General features: G+C 46.8%; 1 protein-coding gene across 2 annotated transcripts in view; it reads left to right on the forward strand.

Annotated features, from left to right (window-relative positions):
* Window positions 1-20,228, forward strand: part of luzp2 (leucine zipper protein 2) — a 98,670-nt gene that overhangs the window by 64,817 nt on the left and 13,625 nt on the right. For both annotated transcript variants that reach the window (XM_078085781.1, XM_078085782.1), the window contains exons 6-7: window positions 11,736-11,798; window positions 18,088-18,150. In XM_078085781.1, coding sequence (XP_077941907.1) covers window positions 11,736-11,798; window positions 18,088-18,150 — 126 coding nt within the window. The remainder of the gene's footprint in view (window positions 1-11,735; window positions 11,799-18,087; window positions 18,151-20,228) is intronic.

Genomic DNA, 20,228 nt, shown 5'->3' on the forward strand with positions numbered 1-20,228 from the left:
CCAGTTCCTTCACACTGGAAGACTCCACACACACCATCCCTGACGTGCACCGAGAGGGTAAAAGCGTGCAGAGGCGCGTCAAACGGAGCGCGACGGCTGATGGCGTGCCGCGCCGTTTCTGTGCATTCAACGGGCCGGGTGAAGCGCGGCCTGATCGACGCCATCCAGCGCGAGGGGCCGCGCTCAATAAAAAACAGGTTTAGATGGTTTAAAATGACAACTGCTGTAGTCAGAAGTGACCCAGCCCCACTATTCCACCACGGGATGCTGCGCAGTGACTGGTTCCCATTTTCGCCCCTTAAAACAAAGCGGGGTCCATTAGCTGCCCCTGCTTGTGGGGTTAGAGGGGCCAACGTTTCACAGGCATGACGGCCTCAAATCCTCCAGGGATTGACAAGCAGGGTAACGCCAACAGACCAGTCTGTTCTTTTACATTTTTCATGTAAAAGAACAGACTCTGCTTGTTTGTGATCTATATAATTGCGTGAATACTGGAGCATAAATAAGAGCGTTGGCGTGGGGGTGGGACGGGTGGGTCAAAACGAGTGGAAATTGACCCACGTTGCCTGAGAACGCATGAAATAATAATAATATTTTCATAAAGAATCATAGAGGCTGTTGTATTTTAGCGCCTACGCTCTCAATGCCTTCGTGACCCCCAAGAAGGTTGCGAATGTGTCACTCAATCAAAGCTACGGCTAATTTATGCTCATTATTTTTGTGGTCATTTTTTTTCCCTTCACGTGAACACATTCGGCACGTGGGAGAGGAATCTGTGCAGCAAACCGCCACTACATTATTGTGCAAAGTTGATGATCGTCATTTTCCCTCTCGGCGGCTTGACTGACGTGAGCTGGAGATCTAACAAGAAAAGAGGCGGGGAAATTGTTTCCTCTCCACAATGTCAAAACAACGTCACCACAGTTTCAGTCTGACTTTTCTCGTGAACGTCTCGATGCACGATCCCTTCATTTGGATGCAAATAGGATCTCGGGATTGGACCAATACAGCGCTCTCATGCAGCGAGCGAGTACCTCCATCTCCTGACATCGCGCTCACGTCTCATCTCCACAGCTGGGATCTCCACAGCAACGTCCACCCGCAGCATTGATTTTCACTCCTCGGAGTTCAGGAGGGGAAACCTGGAAAGCGTGACAGTGAATTCCAGCCTTAGAAACACACACACACACACACACACACACACAATTCCATTCATCAGACAGCTTTCTGCTCTATCCGATGTGGCTCGGGGTGAGCCGGTCGGTTAACAGAGTCTGGACACATCTCTTCTTCTCAGTCAGTGTCAGACGCCTCTCCAGGAGTAAATAAGTGCACATAACGCTCCGCTAATGCACGCCGAGCACGCCCGGCGGCCTCGCCGCTCCGTGCGCATCACGGGGAAACTCTCTCGCTGGAGTTGTTTTATGCTCCCGGGCAGCATCGCCCTTCCCCGACAACCAACTGTAGCTGTGGTGAGTTGTGGTCTCCTTGGGCCACGGGGGACCGATGGGACCTTTTTGTTTTCGTCCTGTACTCGGCATTCACTGTTTTCCTTCGCTGGGGCGGGTTCATGAAGGTCCGGGATTCGGATGCCGTGAGCGCCTTGGATCAAACCTGCCGTGGATTTCGGTGTTTTCATCATCTGCAAAAACAAATGCGTCTTCTTCAGCGGAGGCTGCTGTCCTGGAGACGTTTGCTGTTGATTTGTTACCATCGTAAAGGAGCCAGTGACTGTTCCCCATTCAGTTTTGTAATGATGTGTTTTTAGTTTGTGTTCGGTATCAGGAGTGAGAACCCGGAGCTTAAGGATTGGCAAACATAATTAGGCTTTATTAAATCCATATGTGTGGACTAAGATCACGTCGTTTTGTAGTTTTGTAAAATGTGCCATTCATCATGAAGTGCAGTAATCCAGCCAGAGCTCGTGTGTAATTCATTCTGCAGTCGCCGATAAACCTGAGAGCACAATGTGTTGGTTCGTTGTTTTTCACGAACAGGACGGCGTTTTTTCCTCCTGACAAATTACAGTTACCGTCTTTGAAATAGTTAATAAAGCATTCTTCTTTTGAAACTTTGCTGATTTGGCAACCGGCTGCAGACCGCTGGGTTCAAACGAAGCTTTAGGGTGTTACACGTTACATCCGCAGCATAGGATCTTTTGACCTTCAAATCAGCAATTCGGTGCCTGCACGGCTGCAGCCTCGGAGTCGTGTGACTGCAGCTTTTGATGATGTGGTGAGGTGTGTGTGTGTGTGTGTGTGTGTGTGTGTGTACGTTGCATTCTGGGAGCCGTCAGAAAAGCAGGGAATCAAAAAGACCCTCAACTCCACAATGACGGCAGAAAGCCGCACGCGTACACAGCCACGCCGCCGGCTGCCACTTAGCGCCGTTGCTTTATTCCTCGCCGCCCGCCACGGGTATTGGTTCCTGGCTCTCGGCTCGCAGACCGGTGACCCGTTTCTCTGTGCTGTTTCAGCTGTGACATCATAAAGTGGACGCTCTATTTCTTTTTTATTATTATTATTTTTTTTTTTAGAGAAATACATCCAAGCGCTTCAAGAGCGATGAAAGCTGTGGCTGTGACATTTCTTTGACATGTTCTCAAAATTACATTTTCTTTTTGCTTCACTTTTCATAACAAACTCTGTCTGGACCCCCGGAGACGACGTTGGGCAGAGAGCAGTTAGAGTTCGGGAGTAACTCTAGTAGATGGAGGTTCGCCTTCACAGACCTCGTAATTATTGTTTTTAACACTTTGCTCGCCAACACAGTGGATTTATGTTCCCATCAGGCCTAAAGTGTGTAGAGTCGACTTTCATCCTTGTTTTTCCTCCTTGCAAATGTTTTATTGTGACTCAAAAACAAACGGCGTGCTTCTCACTGAGCTGCAACACAATTTGCATAATTGAAACAGCTCCAGAACGACATCCTGCTGAATTAAATAGGTTCACTGTACATGTACCGTGACACGCGTGTGCGTTGGACAATTACAATTTAGAAAGTATTGTGCGTTCATACTGACAGCAGCCATTGAGCAGCGTTTCCACCTCCGGATGTTATATGAGGTACGAAGACGGTTTCTCTTACTGGAACAAACCAACGGGTTAGAACAGAATGGCTCCTTGTGGCATCATGGAAGAAGATTATTTAAAACGCAATTAAGCACCATTGATTCTCACATCCGCAGCTTATTGATTGTTTGGGGACACTTTAAAACGGCCACGCGGGCTCCAACTTCGTGCTCACAGATACACGTTGGGAGCAGTTCAAGAACGACTTAATCTGCCTACCAACCACATGAGACATGTGGAACCATCCGCAGTAGAATTGTGGATGGAAGAAGTGAGCAAGTCATCACTTTGCGTGCATATATCAGCTGTCATATTTGTCGACGGTGCGTCCAGGTTCTTCGTCATATAGAAGTGGGCGTTTAGGCGCCGCCCCGGCTGGTGTGACGGGTTATTAAGGGAAGTTGTATTTATTGAGACTAACTAAGAACACGGTGTCAAGTCAAAAGAATCTGTCAAAACTATGAGAGCTGCAGACAAAAGATCAATTTAAAAGAACAGTGACGTGTTTCCTTTCCAGAGAGGACAGCAGTGCCTGTATATCCAAACCTGATTTACTCAATCTGAAGTGATATCAACTCTGCATTTTTCATATTTTACTGATTTAGGTCTCAATTTCTTTTAGATAATTCACTCCCAGCATTTGAGGCCTTCATAATTTACGCCTGATTCGTCGTATTTTTCAGACGTTTTGTAGTCAGCTTGAGCAAATACGAAGAATGACAATGAATGAAAAGCCGGGAAAAGGTCGGTGTTCAGGTGGTGGGGGGGCGGGGGGGCTACTGAGGCTTTGGGCCTCAGCTCTTTTAATATGCTGACAGTAGTTGGGACTACTTCTCACGGAACGTTTCAGCTCCTCTCGGAGATGCCGAGCCTTTCACCATCAATAGAGTCCATCTAATCTCTTTTCTTCAAATAGCCCCAGGCCTTGTCAAGCATCTTTCACATCTACTCGCCCAAACATCTATTCCAGCAGGAATATCAGGCAGGAAAGACGGAACAGAAGCTCGTGGTCGGGTCGAATGAGGGAACAGACGTGGTTTCCATCCAAGAAAACTCACAATGCTAAAAATAAATACATTTAAAACCTTCTGAGAAAGACTGCCAGCTCTAATACGCGTTGTGCAGGAAGTACGCAGTTCTTTTCACTTCGTTCAAAGTAGAAATTATGCTGAATAGAAGAATACGACAGTCTTCCACTGAGTAAAAACACATAACGTTTGTTTTTGGCACCAAAATTACTCACAATTCTGAGAAGTTCCCCCATGTAGATGTTACGCTACTTATTCATACTTTATAACTAACTTTCCACTAACTAATTTAATCCAATCATCTTCCAATCAAGTGATTACTCATTAGAAACAAAGGAACATCTCAGTCTCGTACGGAAATGTATAACATCATATTAGATATGATGTTTGTATGTAAAGGAGAACTCATGAATAAAATGTCATTAGTAATGTGTTATTGAAGGAGGGTCACAGAATGAGGCTGTTTAGTTCCAGTTGCCGGGAGCATCAAACGCGAACGAGAAAGAACCGAAGGCGCTTTTTGGAATGAGGTTGTCACGAGGAGATGATGAGCAGCGAGCGGAGACATGCGGCCGGCGTTTCACCAATGAGAGTTTTAGCGATAGACGGATTCACGTGGCGTGAAGGCCAGGATCCAGTAAAGAGCGCAGTAAGGAAGCGCGTGACATTCAGCGATGACTTTCATTTCAAATGGGGTCAGAGTTTGTTAGGGTGCAAAAGAAAAAAACAATTCTTGATTATGAGCATGTTAAAGGTGAGCGAACTGTCCCCGAGTCCTCACAGGAATCCACGTATTGGAGCCGTGGTCCGTCCGGCGAGGACATTGCGAGGGCAGACGGGTTGTGGTTGTGTCTGCTGTAGGCCAGGTGGAGGTGAAGCTTGGAGACGCCGGATGCCGGTCAGGTCAGGCCGGGGTTCATGGAGGAGCTCCATGTGTACAGGACGGTGTCGTCGGCATACAAATGGACGTGGGAGCCGTCTGCAGCGCGAGCAGCCTTGTCTGTTGTCCTCGGACAGGGACGACGGGTCAGCGAGGGAACCATCGGGTCCCTCAGATCGCACACGCCGAGGGAAGTGGCTGTTTGAGGATGCTAGACGATGCCCTCCGAGAGACCTGCGGCCCTGAGCCTGCCATGAATAATGAGGAATATGCAAGTTAGCTGGTTTGTTCCCCATTGAATGAAGCGCCGTGACAAATACATTTTTTATGTTCATCCTTGGAGCTTTTCAAATGCACCTTGGTCTGTTGTCAAGGTTTCTAAAAGTCATCTCCCTAAACGAAGGATAGGAAAATAACATGTTTAATAATGTGTGTCATCTGTGGAAGTTAACAGCGTGTGTCTGCGTTTGTTGACTTGGGAAATGTCAACTTTAAACGGCTGAAAGGCCGAGCCTTAAAAGTCACAAGAGGAAATGCAAAGAATAACTTGGCTTCATGTACAGTTTAGCCACAACGTTTCCAAAACACACACACATACAAACCGCAGATGCTGTTCATAAAGTGGCACCGGCTTCATCACTCATTGCCTGCAGGTGCAAACAGTATCAAAATGTCACCAGCATTTACATTCTTTACCACATCTCCATCTCCAACTCTGATTAATGCTGCATCCATTTTTTTGTGTAGAAAATACACATTTAGTTTTTCAGCCACCTGGTCTGAGGTCCTTTCATTTGGGTCCGAGAAGGTGCTGGATATGAACGCGTAACAAGTCACACCACCAGGTTTGCAAAGGCTTCCTGTGTCATAACGGTGAAACAGTATATATATATATATATATATATATATATATATATGAATAAATTATTATTAGGTGGGATCGACAGCTACATAAGTGCGGAAGCCTCATCACAATTTTCTGGAAAAGTGAGTAAAAGCTCCAGGAAAGCAGAGAAGCCTGTCAGACTGTGCAGAAAATGTATTTGAGTTCTTCATGTGTGGACTCTGCTCGTTAACATGTGATAGAGGACGTCAAAGAGATACGCCGTAGAATGTGTTATTACGATATTATCTGAATGCATCCATAATTTAAATGGCAAACCAAGACCCGGGGAAAAGAAATCACTGGAATAAGAGATTAATTTGCTAAGGATATTCCTAAATGTTCTGCCTGTTTAACACAGATTATGTAAGAACTCACAAAAGGGAAATAGTTGAGCGGCGCACATTTTCAGAACCATTCTGAAATAACAACTCTTTTCCGTAACATCAAACATGACTCCCACCCAAACGCAGTGGATGACGCTTTCGTTTCTCACTCCAGTTTCTACAAAGTGTGGAGCTCTCAAGGTCTCACAAAATGCAGATTTCCGCCTGCAGGCTGAACTAACAGGGGAGGACGAGTTTATAGGAGAGCTATATCAAATTGTTAGAGCTGAATATATTCATGAAATCAACAAACTCAAAGAGTAATCTAACCTCTTAAATGAGGTGCGGTGAGATTCCGATGAAGCTTCTCACCCACGGCATCGTTTCAGTTTGTGCTCTTTGTCTTCATTCATGATGCTCTCCCCTTAATGAAGCACTTCTATACTTGGCATTTTGCAGAAGACAAATCTTTAGTATTTAGAAGTATTTCGCTTTCTTGGCCTCCGGGGGAAACAGCGGGTGTGTTGGCACGATGCATTCTGCACTTTAATTGACACAAATAATGAACTCGTATTTTCACGTAAAGCAGAGGCGCGATGGAAACATCTCGTCATTTCGCTTTCCTTTGTTATCACAAGGAAGCTTAGTGACCTTTTCAAGACGGAATGTGTTGTGACAACAGTTGAGTGTCAGGCGATGTGCGCGCCGCTGCTGGAGAGACTCCACTCGGAGAAAATGAAAATGGTAACTCTGCCTTAGTCACACTTTCCATTATTTATTCAAACTTTTCTGTCACCGGAGGGTCAGGTCTCCGTGCAGGAGCGTGAGTGTGTCTGTGTGGGGGACAATTGGGGGAGATAAAATGTTAAATACATATATTATGGCAGAGTTGTGCATTACATAAACACTCTGTTAATGTGGGTGAAGCTTGATGGAGATTAAATATGACAATAATGAGAAAAGTGTTGCTGGAAAGGGTTGTTTTAGTGTGAGAGTTGCCCTAGATGGGCGATAAATGTCACCACTAATAACGTGTGAAAACGACTGCTGTATATTCATCATTGTTGTATTTGGAATACATAACTCCTAAAATCTCCAACCCACCGGAATCTTCAGGCAAAACAAAAACGCAAATATGATTCTGCTTCTGAAATCACACAAGTGGACCAGCGTCCACAGAGCGCACAGGTTTCCGTAAGGGAAAAAACAATGTGAGCGTCCGTCCTGTGATTGGCTGCCGCACCCTCCACCTGATGTGTCCTTCCGACAGGTGACGTCGTTTCATCGTTTCTGCTGAGGAAAAGACAAACGAACCCCACAGAACCAATGACCTCCTTGGCAGAGGCGCCGCCGGCCGGCGCTCCAGTCGGGTGATTTGTAGTTGGGACTCCGCAGCAGTCGTGGATCAGCGATAAAACCCCCCGCGGCCGACTGACTTTGATACTTGTCTAAACACTAAATATGAGCAATATGTAAATGTAAAAAAATAAAAATAATAATGTTCCTCTATTTCCAGGCCGGCAGAGTGACGGCGCAGCGGGAATAATACCAAACGACGCACAGGGGCTCAGAGAATCAGGATTTACATAATGCGCTGCGACGCGGCGGCTGCCGGGCATCTCGTTCTCTCTCGTGAGCGTTTCCCGGGGGGCCGGACCACGTGGCATTTCGTGACAGCTGCCCGTTCCAACATGTCCTGGTGCGGTGGTCTGTGGGGGGGCGGTGGGGGGGAGTAGGTGAGGAACTGAAGGAACCTCTGCTCATTAGCTCTCCTCGTGTGCGCCTGAGGACACGCGGCGCCCTGCACATGCCTGTGGGAGTGAGGAGCTGATCGAAGTGCCAAGAATGCGCCTCCACAGGGCCGGAGATGAATGTCAGCCGCAACCCAAGTCAGGGGATGCCGTACGTCCGTAAAACTGATCCCCCCCCCCCAATGTCACATTCCTAGAACACTTCAGATATTTCAGTCGGGAACCAAAAGTAAAGCCCACTGATTATTTGCGATGCAGATGCAGCCTTGTTCTGCACCATTGTGGATGCCATCAGAACGCTCGGCGACACGGAGGGGAGGGCTGCGCAGGTGGCCACGTCGTGGACGAGGACCTGTCGAGGGGCCAGCTGGTGGATGCTCACTGCCGCCCTGCATCCCAACTGTGCCCGTCGCTCACAGCCAAGTCTTCACCTAATAACGTTCAGCTGTCTCCAACATCGAGCGGCAGATCCATCACCAGCACAGCCGCATCATAGACAGATGTATCGTCATTTCATCTAGGCGGGTAGAACACCACCGATAATACATAATTAGCCGTAATATATTGTCCTATTTTCTAAAAGGCCTGTTGCTATGTTGGAGGTGGCAAACCGAAGCCTCCTCGCTTTCTCTGGAGCAAGAAAACCACCGACTGGGCAAAAACGCAGACTTGCCAAACCGGGTGCAATTAAAAATAAAATGTATATAAATAATTAAAAAGGAGGCGGACCCCGTTGGCATTCGTTGGTATAGCGCATTGTGCATACGTTGCGCGGGTTGCGTGCGTTTGTGTCACACAGCCGATCCCGCAATCTGCTGGCGAGCGGTAATGGCTGCATGCTGAAGGACTCGCAGAATGTGTTTTAATCTGCTGCTGAACGTCCACTGAAGGGGGAGGGGGAACTGATTGCACGCTTTCATTATTTCCAACAGTGTGTTCGGCTAAAGGCGAACAGGACCCGGAACGCAGGCCGCTGCCAGTCATCCACAGCTGCTGCTGCTGCTGCTGCTGCGCTGTGCTGGCGGACAGCGCGTTGAGCTTCATTTTTATTTTGGCGAGACCGTATGAATAGCCGGATACATCCCTGCGTGTTTTTTAGTTTGGATGCAGTGTAATCTACGAGGCATTACGGCGCAGACGGGGAGATGGCGACTCGTGTTGTACACATTCAATCAGAAGAGCCGTGGTCTCTGCGGACGCGGCCCGGGCGGCGAGCGGCACTGTGCAGCGTCCTTCCAGTTGTAACGTGCTTTTCTTCCGTTAAACCCACAGTCATTCGGGGATGTTTAAGCCCCGAACCACCGGTCATCTCCCATGTAGGTCTGACATGGGCCGCCTCCCACACGGCGCCCATTGTCAGGAGGCTTTCCGGCCCATTCGTCGTGCAGTCGGGAGATTACTGCCTCTGTGGAGCCCAGTTACACCACAGTCTTGGTCGATGCTCGGGACCACCCTCCCGGCACGCACCGCCACGCCGTTTCAAAGTCGGTTTGATCCCAGTCTATAAGCCCACACGCCCTCTAATCCGTTCACATGCAGAACGAGTGTGAAAAAGAAGCCGTGCTGCTGCATCGTCGCATGCAGCGTGCGGTGCGCGAGGAGGGCCGGGGCCGTGCTTCGTTTTGGTCATTGACTTTCTTTCCCCGTGAACTAAAGTGGGTGAATGAATATCCGTGGCTCCCACTTAAGTTCCGCAGGATGTGTTTGAAGAATAGACCCTCCACTTTGGCTCATTGATAAACTCATTAAGAGTTTTAAGTGTGTTGTTGAGTCAATGAAAAGCGTTAATAGATGCCCGCAGCTCGCTATGACGAGGCCGCATTGGTTTCTTCAGATAAAGCCGAGGTGCAACGAGCTTAGTTACACAACAGTGTTGTCGGCGTATATCTTGTATTACCATTTACTTCAAAACATCAATTGAACATACAAACGATCATTTTGGGGTTGAAGTATCCACACAGGACTTCTCTAAGTAGCAGTTCAAAGATGCTGCAAGCCTAAGACCTGCTTCAGCACACGCCAGTGAAATGATGTACGGTATGTAGGCCAATAAAATACCAGAGGAGATCACCTATACATATGTTCTCTCCACCGCACGCTTGTGTTTTTACCAAGTAGTTTTCCTTTTCACAGTGGTTAACACTGTCTTTCAGACCCGCGTGAAGCCTTTTGTCATCTTTGCGTCATCTGGAGATCTGGATGGGCGCTTGGGGTTTATTCTGAGAACAGATTATTGTCAATTAAAAAGGGAAAAGCCTTCCCTTCAAATGCTGTAATCACCCTGGAGTCCCATTCTCTTCATTACATCCTCCCACTTGGCCGTGTCATTGGCTGGCTTACTTTTGGTTATATAACACTGAAACTTAATTCAGACAGAAGTATTTGGGAATTGTGGCGTCTAACACCAAAACTGCACTATAGATATTTCAATCCAAGTAGAATCTGAAATTGGGAAAATGGTTATTAATGGGTGTTTTTTCTTTTATATATTATCTGGTAATCAGATTAGTGCAGATTTCGAAGGCTGGCAATTTCCTGCGATGACCTCCACAAGGCAAGCGGCGGCCGTCCGTCGGCCGCCGCTTGCGTTGTCTTGAACTTGGATCACCTGGATTCAAGCGTCCGCCTGTTTTCTGCACTCAAGGATGAACTGATTCATTTTGATGGTCAAAAGTCAACGTCGGGCGACACGGTGGCGTGGTGGTTAGCACTGTTCCCTCACAGCAAGAAGGTCCTGGGTTCGATTCCGCCCAGTGGCCTTTCTGTGTGGAGTCTGCATGTTCTCCCCGTGTCTGCGTGGGTTCTCTCCGGGTTCTCCGGCTTCCTCCCATAGTCCAAAGACATGCTCTGGGGATCAGGTTCATTGGGGACTTTAAATTGCCCGTAGTTGTGTGAATGTGAGTGTGAATGGTTGTATGTCTCTGTGTGGCCCTGCGATTGGCTGGCGACCAATCCAGGGTGTGCCCTGTCTATCGCCCGAAGTTGGCTGGGATGGACTCCAGCCCCCCCGCGACCCTGTGTGCAGGATAAGCGGTTTGACAATGGATGGATGGATGGAAAAGTCAACGTCACTGTTAATTCCTCGAGGTTGAACTGACAAGTACGTGGTGGTCAAAAGGTCACTGTGACCTCCATTACCGCCATGACCCAAGAATTCATGTGCCAAATAAAACCATTTCAAATAAACGTGTAATGTTTAAGCAGCCGTAGACTTATTCCTTTACTTCTGTTGCTGTTTATTTATTTGTCTTGTTTGTCGGGCCCCGTCTGTGTGGCCCCATCCCCACCTACACATAATAAGCAGCGTTGGGTCCGGGAGGTGTTGTGATTTTCTCAGCAACTCAGCACTTCACAAACCCAGGGGTTGTGGTATTGTCCTGTATTCCACTCTACTGTGTCTCTTTGAACTCTTGGGGTATTATAAATAATTATATACAGCAGATATACAGTTGTCACCAAAACAACAAGAACGCTTGGCCCCCACGTTGGCATCTGTCCACTGGCCGCCAGTCAAATGATTTCAAGGCTTTACTGATTTAAAGCTCCGTGGGGGGTCGTGACCTCAGAATACAATGGTGACCTTTTGGTTGCCTGTGAGCCGGACTGCGCGCTCAGCTCCTCAGTCAGTTTTCTCTCTCAGAGACGCTCAACGGCGTGGTGCGTTGCCGCGGGAACAGAAGCCTGCTGGATAAATACGACTTTGTTATAAAGCATCGACAGTATAAATGGAACATGGAGGGTAGAAAAAAAGGGCAGTCTGATGGCGTCTAAAACCTCTTTCTATTCTCTTTTTCAGAACAAGAGCTTGAAAACAAAACTGCTTTCGGGACACAAACTTTGTGACGCCTATGCTGAAGAGGTAAGGGTTTCAGTACATTTTGATTAATTGCATACATAATTACGAGAGCTTTTTCGATTAAAAATAATTGACTAATTAAATCGAACATTTTGAAAATGATTAATCACGTTAAATGTTTGCTTTTCATCTTAAAAATAAATCTTCCAAGTAATCAGTATTACTTTAGATGGAGAGTATTTTAGACTCTGTTGTTTAATTGTTAGTGTTATTTTAAACACTAAACTGCACACGTCGTCTTGGAGGCAGAATTCCAGCGGGTGGAACACGTTGAAATAGCGACTGTTCCTGTTGTCCTCGTGCACATTTAGCCAGGACACTGTCCAACTGGGGACACAGTGGTGGTCCTCTGCGGGCTGTGGGCAGGGTAGATGTTGGCTAGCTTAGCCTAGCAGCTAGCTTAGCATAGCGGTGCTCTAAGTGGTCCGTTGGTGGTACATGATGGAGTTCCCCTGCACAGTTCTGTATGCCGCTCTCCATCTTCAGCTCCTGCCGATCTAACTGACTGCAGCTAGCGGGGGGGGGGGGGTTTGTTTCCGGGATCAACTTTGTTTACTTCCGGCACGGCAGAAGACCAGAAGTAAACAAAGTCGCGTTAACTGCGTTAAAACATTTTAACGCATCAATCTCGGCCACATTAATCGCATCGATTAACGCGATTAATGTTGACAACCCTAATAATTGCTTCTCAGCTGCAGCTACTTTATTGTTCATTGAATAGGAGTTTGCTGTGATAAATATTGCTGATTAATTTAGCTCTCTTTTGAGAAAGTGAACAAAATTCTACCGCTTAACTCAAACAAAGCAAATGTTTTCTTCATCCTAGATTCAATTCATTTAACTGTTAATCCTGTCGCTCTCACACACACACTACCTTACAAAGTGCTTGGTTTTGGCTGTGCAGTGAATCTCAGGACAACTCGTCTCTTAACGGTGAGCACTTTGATCGCTGTACAGAACGATGTCAGGAACTCGGGCTGCAGTGAAGGCAGCTTGGAATACCTTCAGTCTGTGGCACATATGCTGTCACACACTTTTATCCTCTTCCTATTTGGGCTTTGCTGCCGCCTGTTACAGTCACCGGTGTCCACCATGTTCACGTCCCCATTGAAGCCTGGAGCTGGGCTTTGAACTGCTGATTTTGCCGTCTTTCTGACGGGCGCCTTTCTAAAGTGCTTGTACTTTAACCGTAATAGGTTTTCCCGTCATGAAAACTTAATTATAACCTATTTGGTTTCACTCCCAGTTGAAAAGAAGCAAGACATCAACGGGCAACGTGACTCCACCCATCGAAAATGGCTGTTGGTCGTGCAACAAATCTGGTAATCATAAGCGCTCTCGTCCAATAATGATCGTCCGGGCTGGCGAACGGTCGACCCTTTTCCATAATGCTACCGGTCCTGCATCATCGGCATCGGGAACGATGGACTAAAATTACATGCCGGAGCCAAAAGTTCCACACAGACAGTTTTGTGCTTGAGAGCTTTTCATGTTGAAGAGCGCTTCATCGACCCTGAAGTCTGCTCGAGCACTGATGTCATTCTTTAGTCCCTTTTGAGACACAAGACGTTTCTGTTGAAAATGACGGGCTTCTTTCCCCCTCTGCAAATCCTCCACATCGACATCTCAACATTATCTCCTCCAAGTCATCATCTCATATACAAACTCCAAGCGGGTGATGGCAATCTGACTGTGCAGCGAGGCCTGATTATATGGAAAAAAGTTAGTTACGGCCATGAAGCGTCCTGATTGATGGTGTCGGCTTACAGCGCCAGAATATTCCTGGCGACGACAAAGGGAAGCAACGGGAGCAAATGGGATCCAACTAGTGATAAAACTGTTGGCTTTGTGCTTGAAGATGATCGTGTGACACGCGCAGTATGTGTGCTTGTCTGGTGGTTCTTTCTCTGACTGATTATCTCTGCAGCGCTGTTATCGAGGCGAGGAGACTTTGAGTTCCTTTGAGGGAAGAAATAGGATTTCCTTGAACACAGGTACATCTCCGGAGGTCACTGAATTCAATTCCCTCGGTAGACTCTGAATGAAAGTAAATCATAAAGAGGAGCATTCTTACATGGACTGTTATTTATGGTTAAAAAGGTGTGCTTAAAGAGTGGACCTGTAATCACACTGACATGAGACGGATACGAAAGCTGCAAAGCAATCGCGCCTGTGCAGGTAATTACAAACAACTTCGTTCCATTGCAAGTTTGTCTAATGATGAAGAAGTGAGCGCTGCTCACTTAGACATTCGTTTTGTTCATGAGGTTTAGATTACAGTGTCTCCTCCATCTGTATGGAAATACTCAGGATGAGTGTTTGTTATTGATCTACTGTTCACTGTTGAACCAAGATTAAGCCTTAACAACATTTTTTTAAATTTCAACTTCCTCTTTATTGTTGAAGCTGACCTTGGATAAACCTTCTAAGCTTAAGCTGTTTTTTTTCTTCATAATGCATTTCAAGACTTTGTATGCGCAAACAAACACTTTTCTTCAGTTGTGATTTGCGTTCCCATTTTGTGCAAATTGGCTTTGGGAATTCCTGTGTTAAATATTGGAAATGCATTTGATTTGGTGGAGTAATTGTTTGTTATCGTGCTGTGTGAGCTGGAGGTTTAAGCGTTGTGGTCTTAATACGTGTTGTGTGGTAACTACACAAAAGAAATACATATCAGGGCTGTCAGTAGCATTAAAAGTGTACTAATTAATTGTACATTTTGAAATTCTTTAATCGCAATTAATAACATTTGAAAGTAAGTTTGTAAATAAGTAGAGACGCAATCCTATAAATTAACAGGTAATCACTGTAGAAAAGCTCATTTTAAACATAGTTGATAAATTGTATTTTTTAAGCACAAAACTACACAATTAGATCATCTCGCAGGCAGAATTCCACCTGGTTCCTGCTGTTCTCGTGGAGTTTTCGGGGACAACAAAGCTGCGTTAACTGCATTTAAATATTTTATTGCATTAATCTCGGGCTCATTATTCGCATTGATTAACGCATTAACTTTCACAATCCATGTTTAGAGTATTTGGTTATTGTTGTGCTGCTTTATAATACTAATTCTGGTTATTATTTGACCTCATTAGTCCCACTGACGCTGTGCAGTTTCGGAGTCATCCGGTCCTTTGGTTCAAACTAATTTAATCCTTTGGGCATACGGAGCAGTGTGGACATGCCTTCATTATTCCATCTGCCTCTGCTTCATTAAAGACAATTCAGTAAAATGATTTCAAATGATTAAGAATGGTTCCTTTTTGTAGATCCAGAGAGATTTCACAGTAGGCCGGATGGAAGCACTTGTCCGTGCAAAATTTCGTTTGACAAAAACAATAGCGTTACTTTCCTTGTTCAAACATGACTGCACGAATGGGAACAGGTCACGGGGGGAAATTGTAGTGTCAAGCTGAAGTTCAGTCCGGAGACTCAGTGGCTCGCAGCCGGTGGTCCCGACTCAGCCGGCCGGCTCTTTGACCGCCTCACCGATCCTTCTGAAAAACCAGCGCGCCACGTCCGTCGGAGAGGAAGCTCAGCTGGTCCGGTGCTCTCCAGCCTGCTGGCCGCCAAACACGTCGGGCTACTTTAGCTCTAAATCCATGTCAGACGGCTCAAGAGTCACGGCGGGTAACACGTTAACCCGCAGCTCACGGTGCTTCAATAACACGTGAACTGGTTTCATCTGTGTACGATTACGTTCATCTAAAATGGCATAACGGAAGTGCTAAACGATCCATTCAGTGGTTGTTTCAGCCAAAAGGTTCAACCATATCCCACGAAACTTCAGCACTGAAGTTTCAGAGGACAAGCGCATCATACATGTGTAACATTTTTAATTTGATCGTGTCCATGTTTCCAATTCAAGATGCTCTCACACGCTGTGAGTGCCTGTTCTGCCAACAGGCCGGTCTGTTGGACGCTCGGTATACAAAACGCATAATTGGACTGATAAACTAAAACAAATCCACTCAGGGACATTTCCATGTGAGGTTGCTTTTTTGCTCATCTGAGAGACAGTCGTAATCAGTGCTGCATTTCGGCGCTAAAGAGACCGACGCTAAGCGAAGAATTCATCCGACAGGTCACCAACATGATCGCAATTGAATGCTAATATTAAAACAGTCTTCTGGTCGCCAACATGTTCAGCTGTTTGTCCCTAAGATGGACGAAAGATAAGCTAAGGAACATAAAACGACGATATGGCAGCACAACACTGAGTGACACAAAGCAGGAGCGAATAAATCCAAAAACCATCACGCCTGGTATATTATATCTCAAAAGACCAAATGCTTCCAGAAAATTGCTTCCGCTGCACACCCTTGGACGCTTCTGTCCTCGGGACGGACTGCATGAATTTAGAAGTCACTTCAACATTCTCACAAGGACGACGACTCACAGCCAAAACACCAGTGTCATATTTTGACTGCGTTTTGTTTTGCTCTTAACCACTTGGAATGCGCGTCCCGCCGCTGCAGGATTCCAACCAGCAGGAACAACAAAGGGCCGAGATGCTTCTGGGATGCGCTTGTGCCGAGGAGATTCTACTCCTAATTAATAACAACACAGCAACACTTCAGAAGGTCTGACAGCGCAGCGCGTTTACAGATCTGGCTATTTGCATTTAGCAGTCAACACGCCGCAGCGCGTGATGCTGTAGCCCTTTAAGATTCATTCCATTCCCTTGGAGTATCTTAAAAAGGCGCCACTTAACTGGTACAAATGAAGTTCATTTGTTAGCTTTCTGTTTTACGACGCGGGCCACAGAGAAACTTATCCGACATGTGGCTCGCCTTCTGCAAACTGCCGCTTTTAAAGTTAGCGTTTTATTTAACCACAATTTGTTTTATGAGAAGCCCCGGGATGCAATTTTTGAATCCAGCTACGCATGACAGGAGATGGGCGTCTGGGGACGTGGAAGTACCCCGGGAAGAGGAATAACAAGATAAAGACTCCTACAATAAGTAAAGGTACAGGTCCTTGTCAAGTGCAGGAGCCCTTTGAAGTGAATTTGTCCTTCAGGGTTGTGCTCCGTGTGCTTTAGTGAAAGATCAGACCGTATGTCAAGTTTTTACTACCCGTGTGAAGAAAGTATAAAGATAGACGGGAGGGAGGGTGTGAGGTTTATAGAGACAGACAGTGGGATGGAAAGGAAGAGATATAAAGCAGATCAATAGAAAGACAGATAAGACGGAGATAATACAGAGGGATGGTGGCCAGAAAGAAGAAGATATGAGTCGTGTTTCCTTACAAAATGTAGTGCAAACTTTTACTGACATTCCAGGAAACCCCATTTCTTTTCGTTTATGATTCATTCATCATTGAATGAATTAGAGAGCTCATGCCGAAATCTGTGATTAAGGAATATTCTTCAGGCTTCTCCTCCACGTGGCGGTTTGCTGCTGACGTTGCCAACAGCGCCAATAGCGGCAACAGTGCAGAGCGTTGACCTGAGAAGGACGCCACGGGCGTTGTCAGCGGTTGTTGCCGTATTCAATCACACCGCGCAGAGAAGAAGGCACGGAGGGGAAGACACCGCTGATTCCCATTTCACATTTCGTTTTCCATCAATACATTTTTCCACTAAACCACCGTAAATGTTTTTCGATGCGCAAAATGAACACAAAACCAGTGGAATCTTCCCTCAACCAAGATAAATATACTGAAAGAGAGAAAAAATGAAAATAGGTTTTTTACTTGAGCTCCAATGAACCCCAATAACGATTCACATATGAAGCCCAGAGGATCGATATTTCCCTTTGGAGCTCAAAATGTCCTGAGATTCAAATGGATTCGGGGGGCAATTTCATTTGCATACCGAGTAACCACAGTTACGGCGCTGCATCCTCACCGGGTCGCACAGCGCCCCCCCTGATCTGCTGCAGTCAGAATGGGTGCGCTCACATCACGAGCCACTTTGAGGACGGCTGTGCATCACCGAGGTGGCGTCCTCTGCGTCCCGAGGGCCGAGCGCCGGTCAGGCGCAGCCGGTCGCCGTGTCTGTTTTTGGGGATCAGCTCTGTTATCCTGTGTGCGCTGGTGTGTGGGAGTAGTGGGAGTGGGAATGCAGGTCCGGACAGTGGGCCAGAAGCCAGTGCATCACTGCATCATTGTGTGGACTATACAGTTCAGTGAACGGAGGATTTGATATTTTCTTCCTTTAAAACCAGCGCTCTCCCCGGGGGGGGGAACACTCACAAAAGCTGCAGCTGGCAGAATCCTGCTACGTGATCTCAAACCAATTTTGCTATTTGAATGAGCTAACACTCATTTCCTTATCTTTCCCTTGCAGTCGAAAAAAATCCAGGCTCAACTGAAAGAACTGCGGTACGGGAAGAAGGATTTGATTTTTAAGGTGAGTTCAAACTGAAGGCGGGCCGGCTTTACAGACCAGGGGTAAATGGGTACTTCAGACTACCTCGGAAAAGGACGATCCCATCACCGGAGCTACTCCAATTAATTCACTCTGCAATTACAAAAGTCCCCCCCTGTCAGCAGCGCGGAAAGCCAACCCGGCGAGCGCTTAGTCCACACGCCGCCACCTTCCCCATTTCCTCACACTAAGGCCTATAAGAATATTCAAAAGCAAGGAGGTCTCGCGGGTAGCTCCATACCAGCGAGCACCGTGTAGTTTGGTGTTTAAGCGTATGAAGAGACCTGCGGTGAGGTTACATGTTACTGCCGCTGTGTTTGTTACCCTGCGGATCGTTTTAGTCCAATCCGAATGCTGGTTCCCTCCCTTCTTCACAATAAACCCACGTCCTTAGCTTCTAGTTCTAGTTTCTTCTTCTGGAGTCAGTTGGGTCTTTATCTTTATCGGACGCCATTCAGCACTGACAAAGCAACGGTATTTTTTTTCATTTGGTGGCGAGACTTTGTTGTTCCTGTGAATATGGCGAGCGTCTTTCAGCGGTCACATTTCACGAGTCCCACATTACTGAGAAAAGTGTCTCCCCTCACACACACACACACACACACACACACACACAGACCACTGCGAGTGGAATTGCGACGAGGAATTATTTATTGGCATTTACTGAAACATGGAATGACCTTTCGGGGCCTTGTTTGCCGCGTTAATGTATCGGTCGACATTTCCGCCTAGAACCACGTCATTCCTTAAACGAATGCTTTTTTGTCTTCAGAGCCATCGTTTTCCTCGAGTTCTGTCAGACATAAATGAATAAAAGGGGCTCAGAATTTCACGCTTGGAGCCCAACGCCTGAATAAATTGTCCCTGGGCGTCCCGCTACTTGTTCTGTTTCCATCGCACGAAGGATGGATGCGTTGACTCTTTCGCTTGGTGTCACCGCTCGTAAATCGCTGTCTGTAAATTGCGTCAGTGCCCCACACAACGCAACCGTGTCGCTGAAGGTCGGACAGACCCCCGTGGACCTCCAGAACATTATGTTCCGTGGTGATTTGATGGTTTGGATGGATAAGGCTCATTTCTTCTCACTCTTTCTCTTAAAACCAGCCATCTTTGTGGGGGGGTGACAGCCTGCTTTTCTTTCCTGGTGAGAAGGTCAGAGGGAAATGAATCATGTATCTGTGACCCCCCCCCTGCTGGTCTTCCATATTCCACATATGCTGTGGATCAGAATCCCGGAGGGGGACAATGGGACATTGGGAAATGTCATCAGCTTCACAGGGGGGGGATGTCAGTTAAGGCACCTTGACCGAGCGGAATTGGTTGCGACGGCCGTTGCACCACATCAAACCGCATTTTGGAGCGAGCCATCACGGTTCACATGGGAGGAAACCATCTCACAAGACCAAGTAAAGAAAAACATCAAAGAAACAAATTATTTCTACCCTGAGAACGATTCAGATGTTCAGAAATGACCCGAACCTGTTATTTTCCACAAATGGCCGAGAAGATGACGCCGTCTTGACGAGGAGCAATAATGTTCGCCGAGGCTTCGTCGCTCCTCTCAAGCGGCCCACGCGACGGCCTTTCAAAAAGACAACGTAAACCCTGCAGGCATGAGAAGACGCTCAGGACATAGGCTGCAGGAGGGTGAAACAAACCCGGGGACGGATGTCCAAAGTAAATATTTCGAAGTTGCTTTGGGATTCACAAGATAAGGATGAAGACACACCTGTAGTACCAGGAAGAGGAAGGTGCCTTGTTCAGTGGATTGCTGTGGATAATCCTCCGATTTTTAAAGACGAGCGATAACGAGACGCAACTCAAGTTGGATCCAAAGTGAGTGACCGCTCACTTCACTCTCTCTTGGCCGGCGCCTTCTGCCACGTTTTCCCCAAGAGACAGAATTGTTGGCCGCCGTCTTCCAGCCCCCACACCCACATCTCCACTCCTGAAGGTACATTTTTTTGAAAATTCACTCCCACGAAGCCCGTTTTCTCCTCCCAGCTTAAAAAAGAAAGACAGAAAAGAAAGACGATGGCTCGACGCAGATGCGTGCCTTT

This window comes from Gasterosteus aculeatus, chromosome 12, assembly GCF_964276395.1.
Source record: "Gasterosteus aculeatus chromosome 12, fGasAcu3.hap1.1, whole genome shotgun sequence".
NCBI classification, from domain to species: domain Eukaryota; kingdom Metazoa; phylum Chordata; class Actinopteri; order Perciformes; family Gasterosteidae; genus Gasterosteus; species Gasterosteus aculeatus.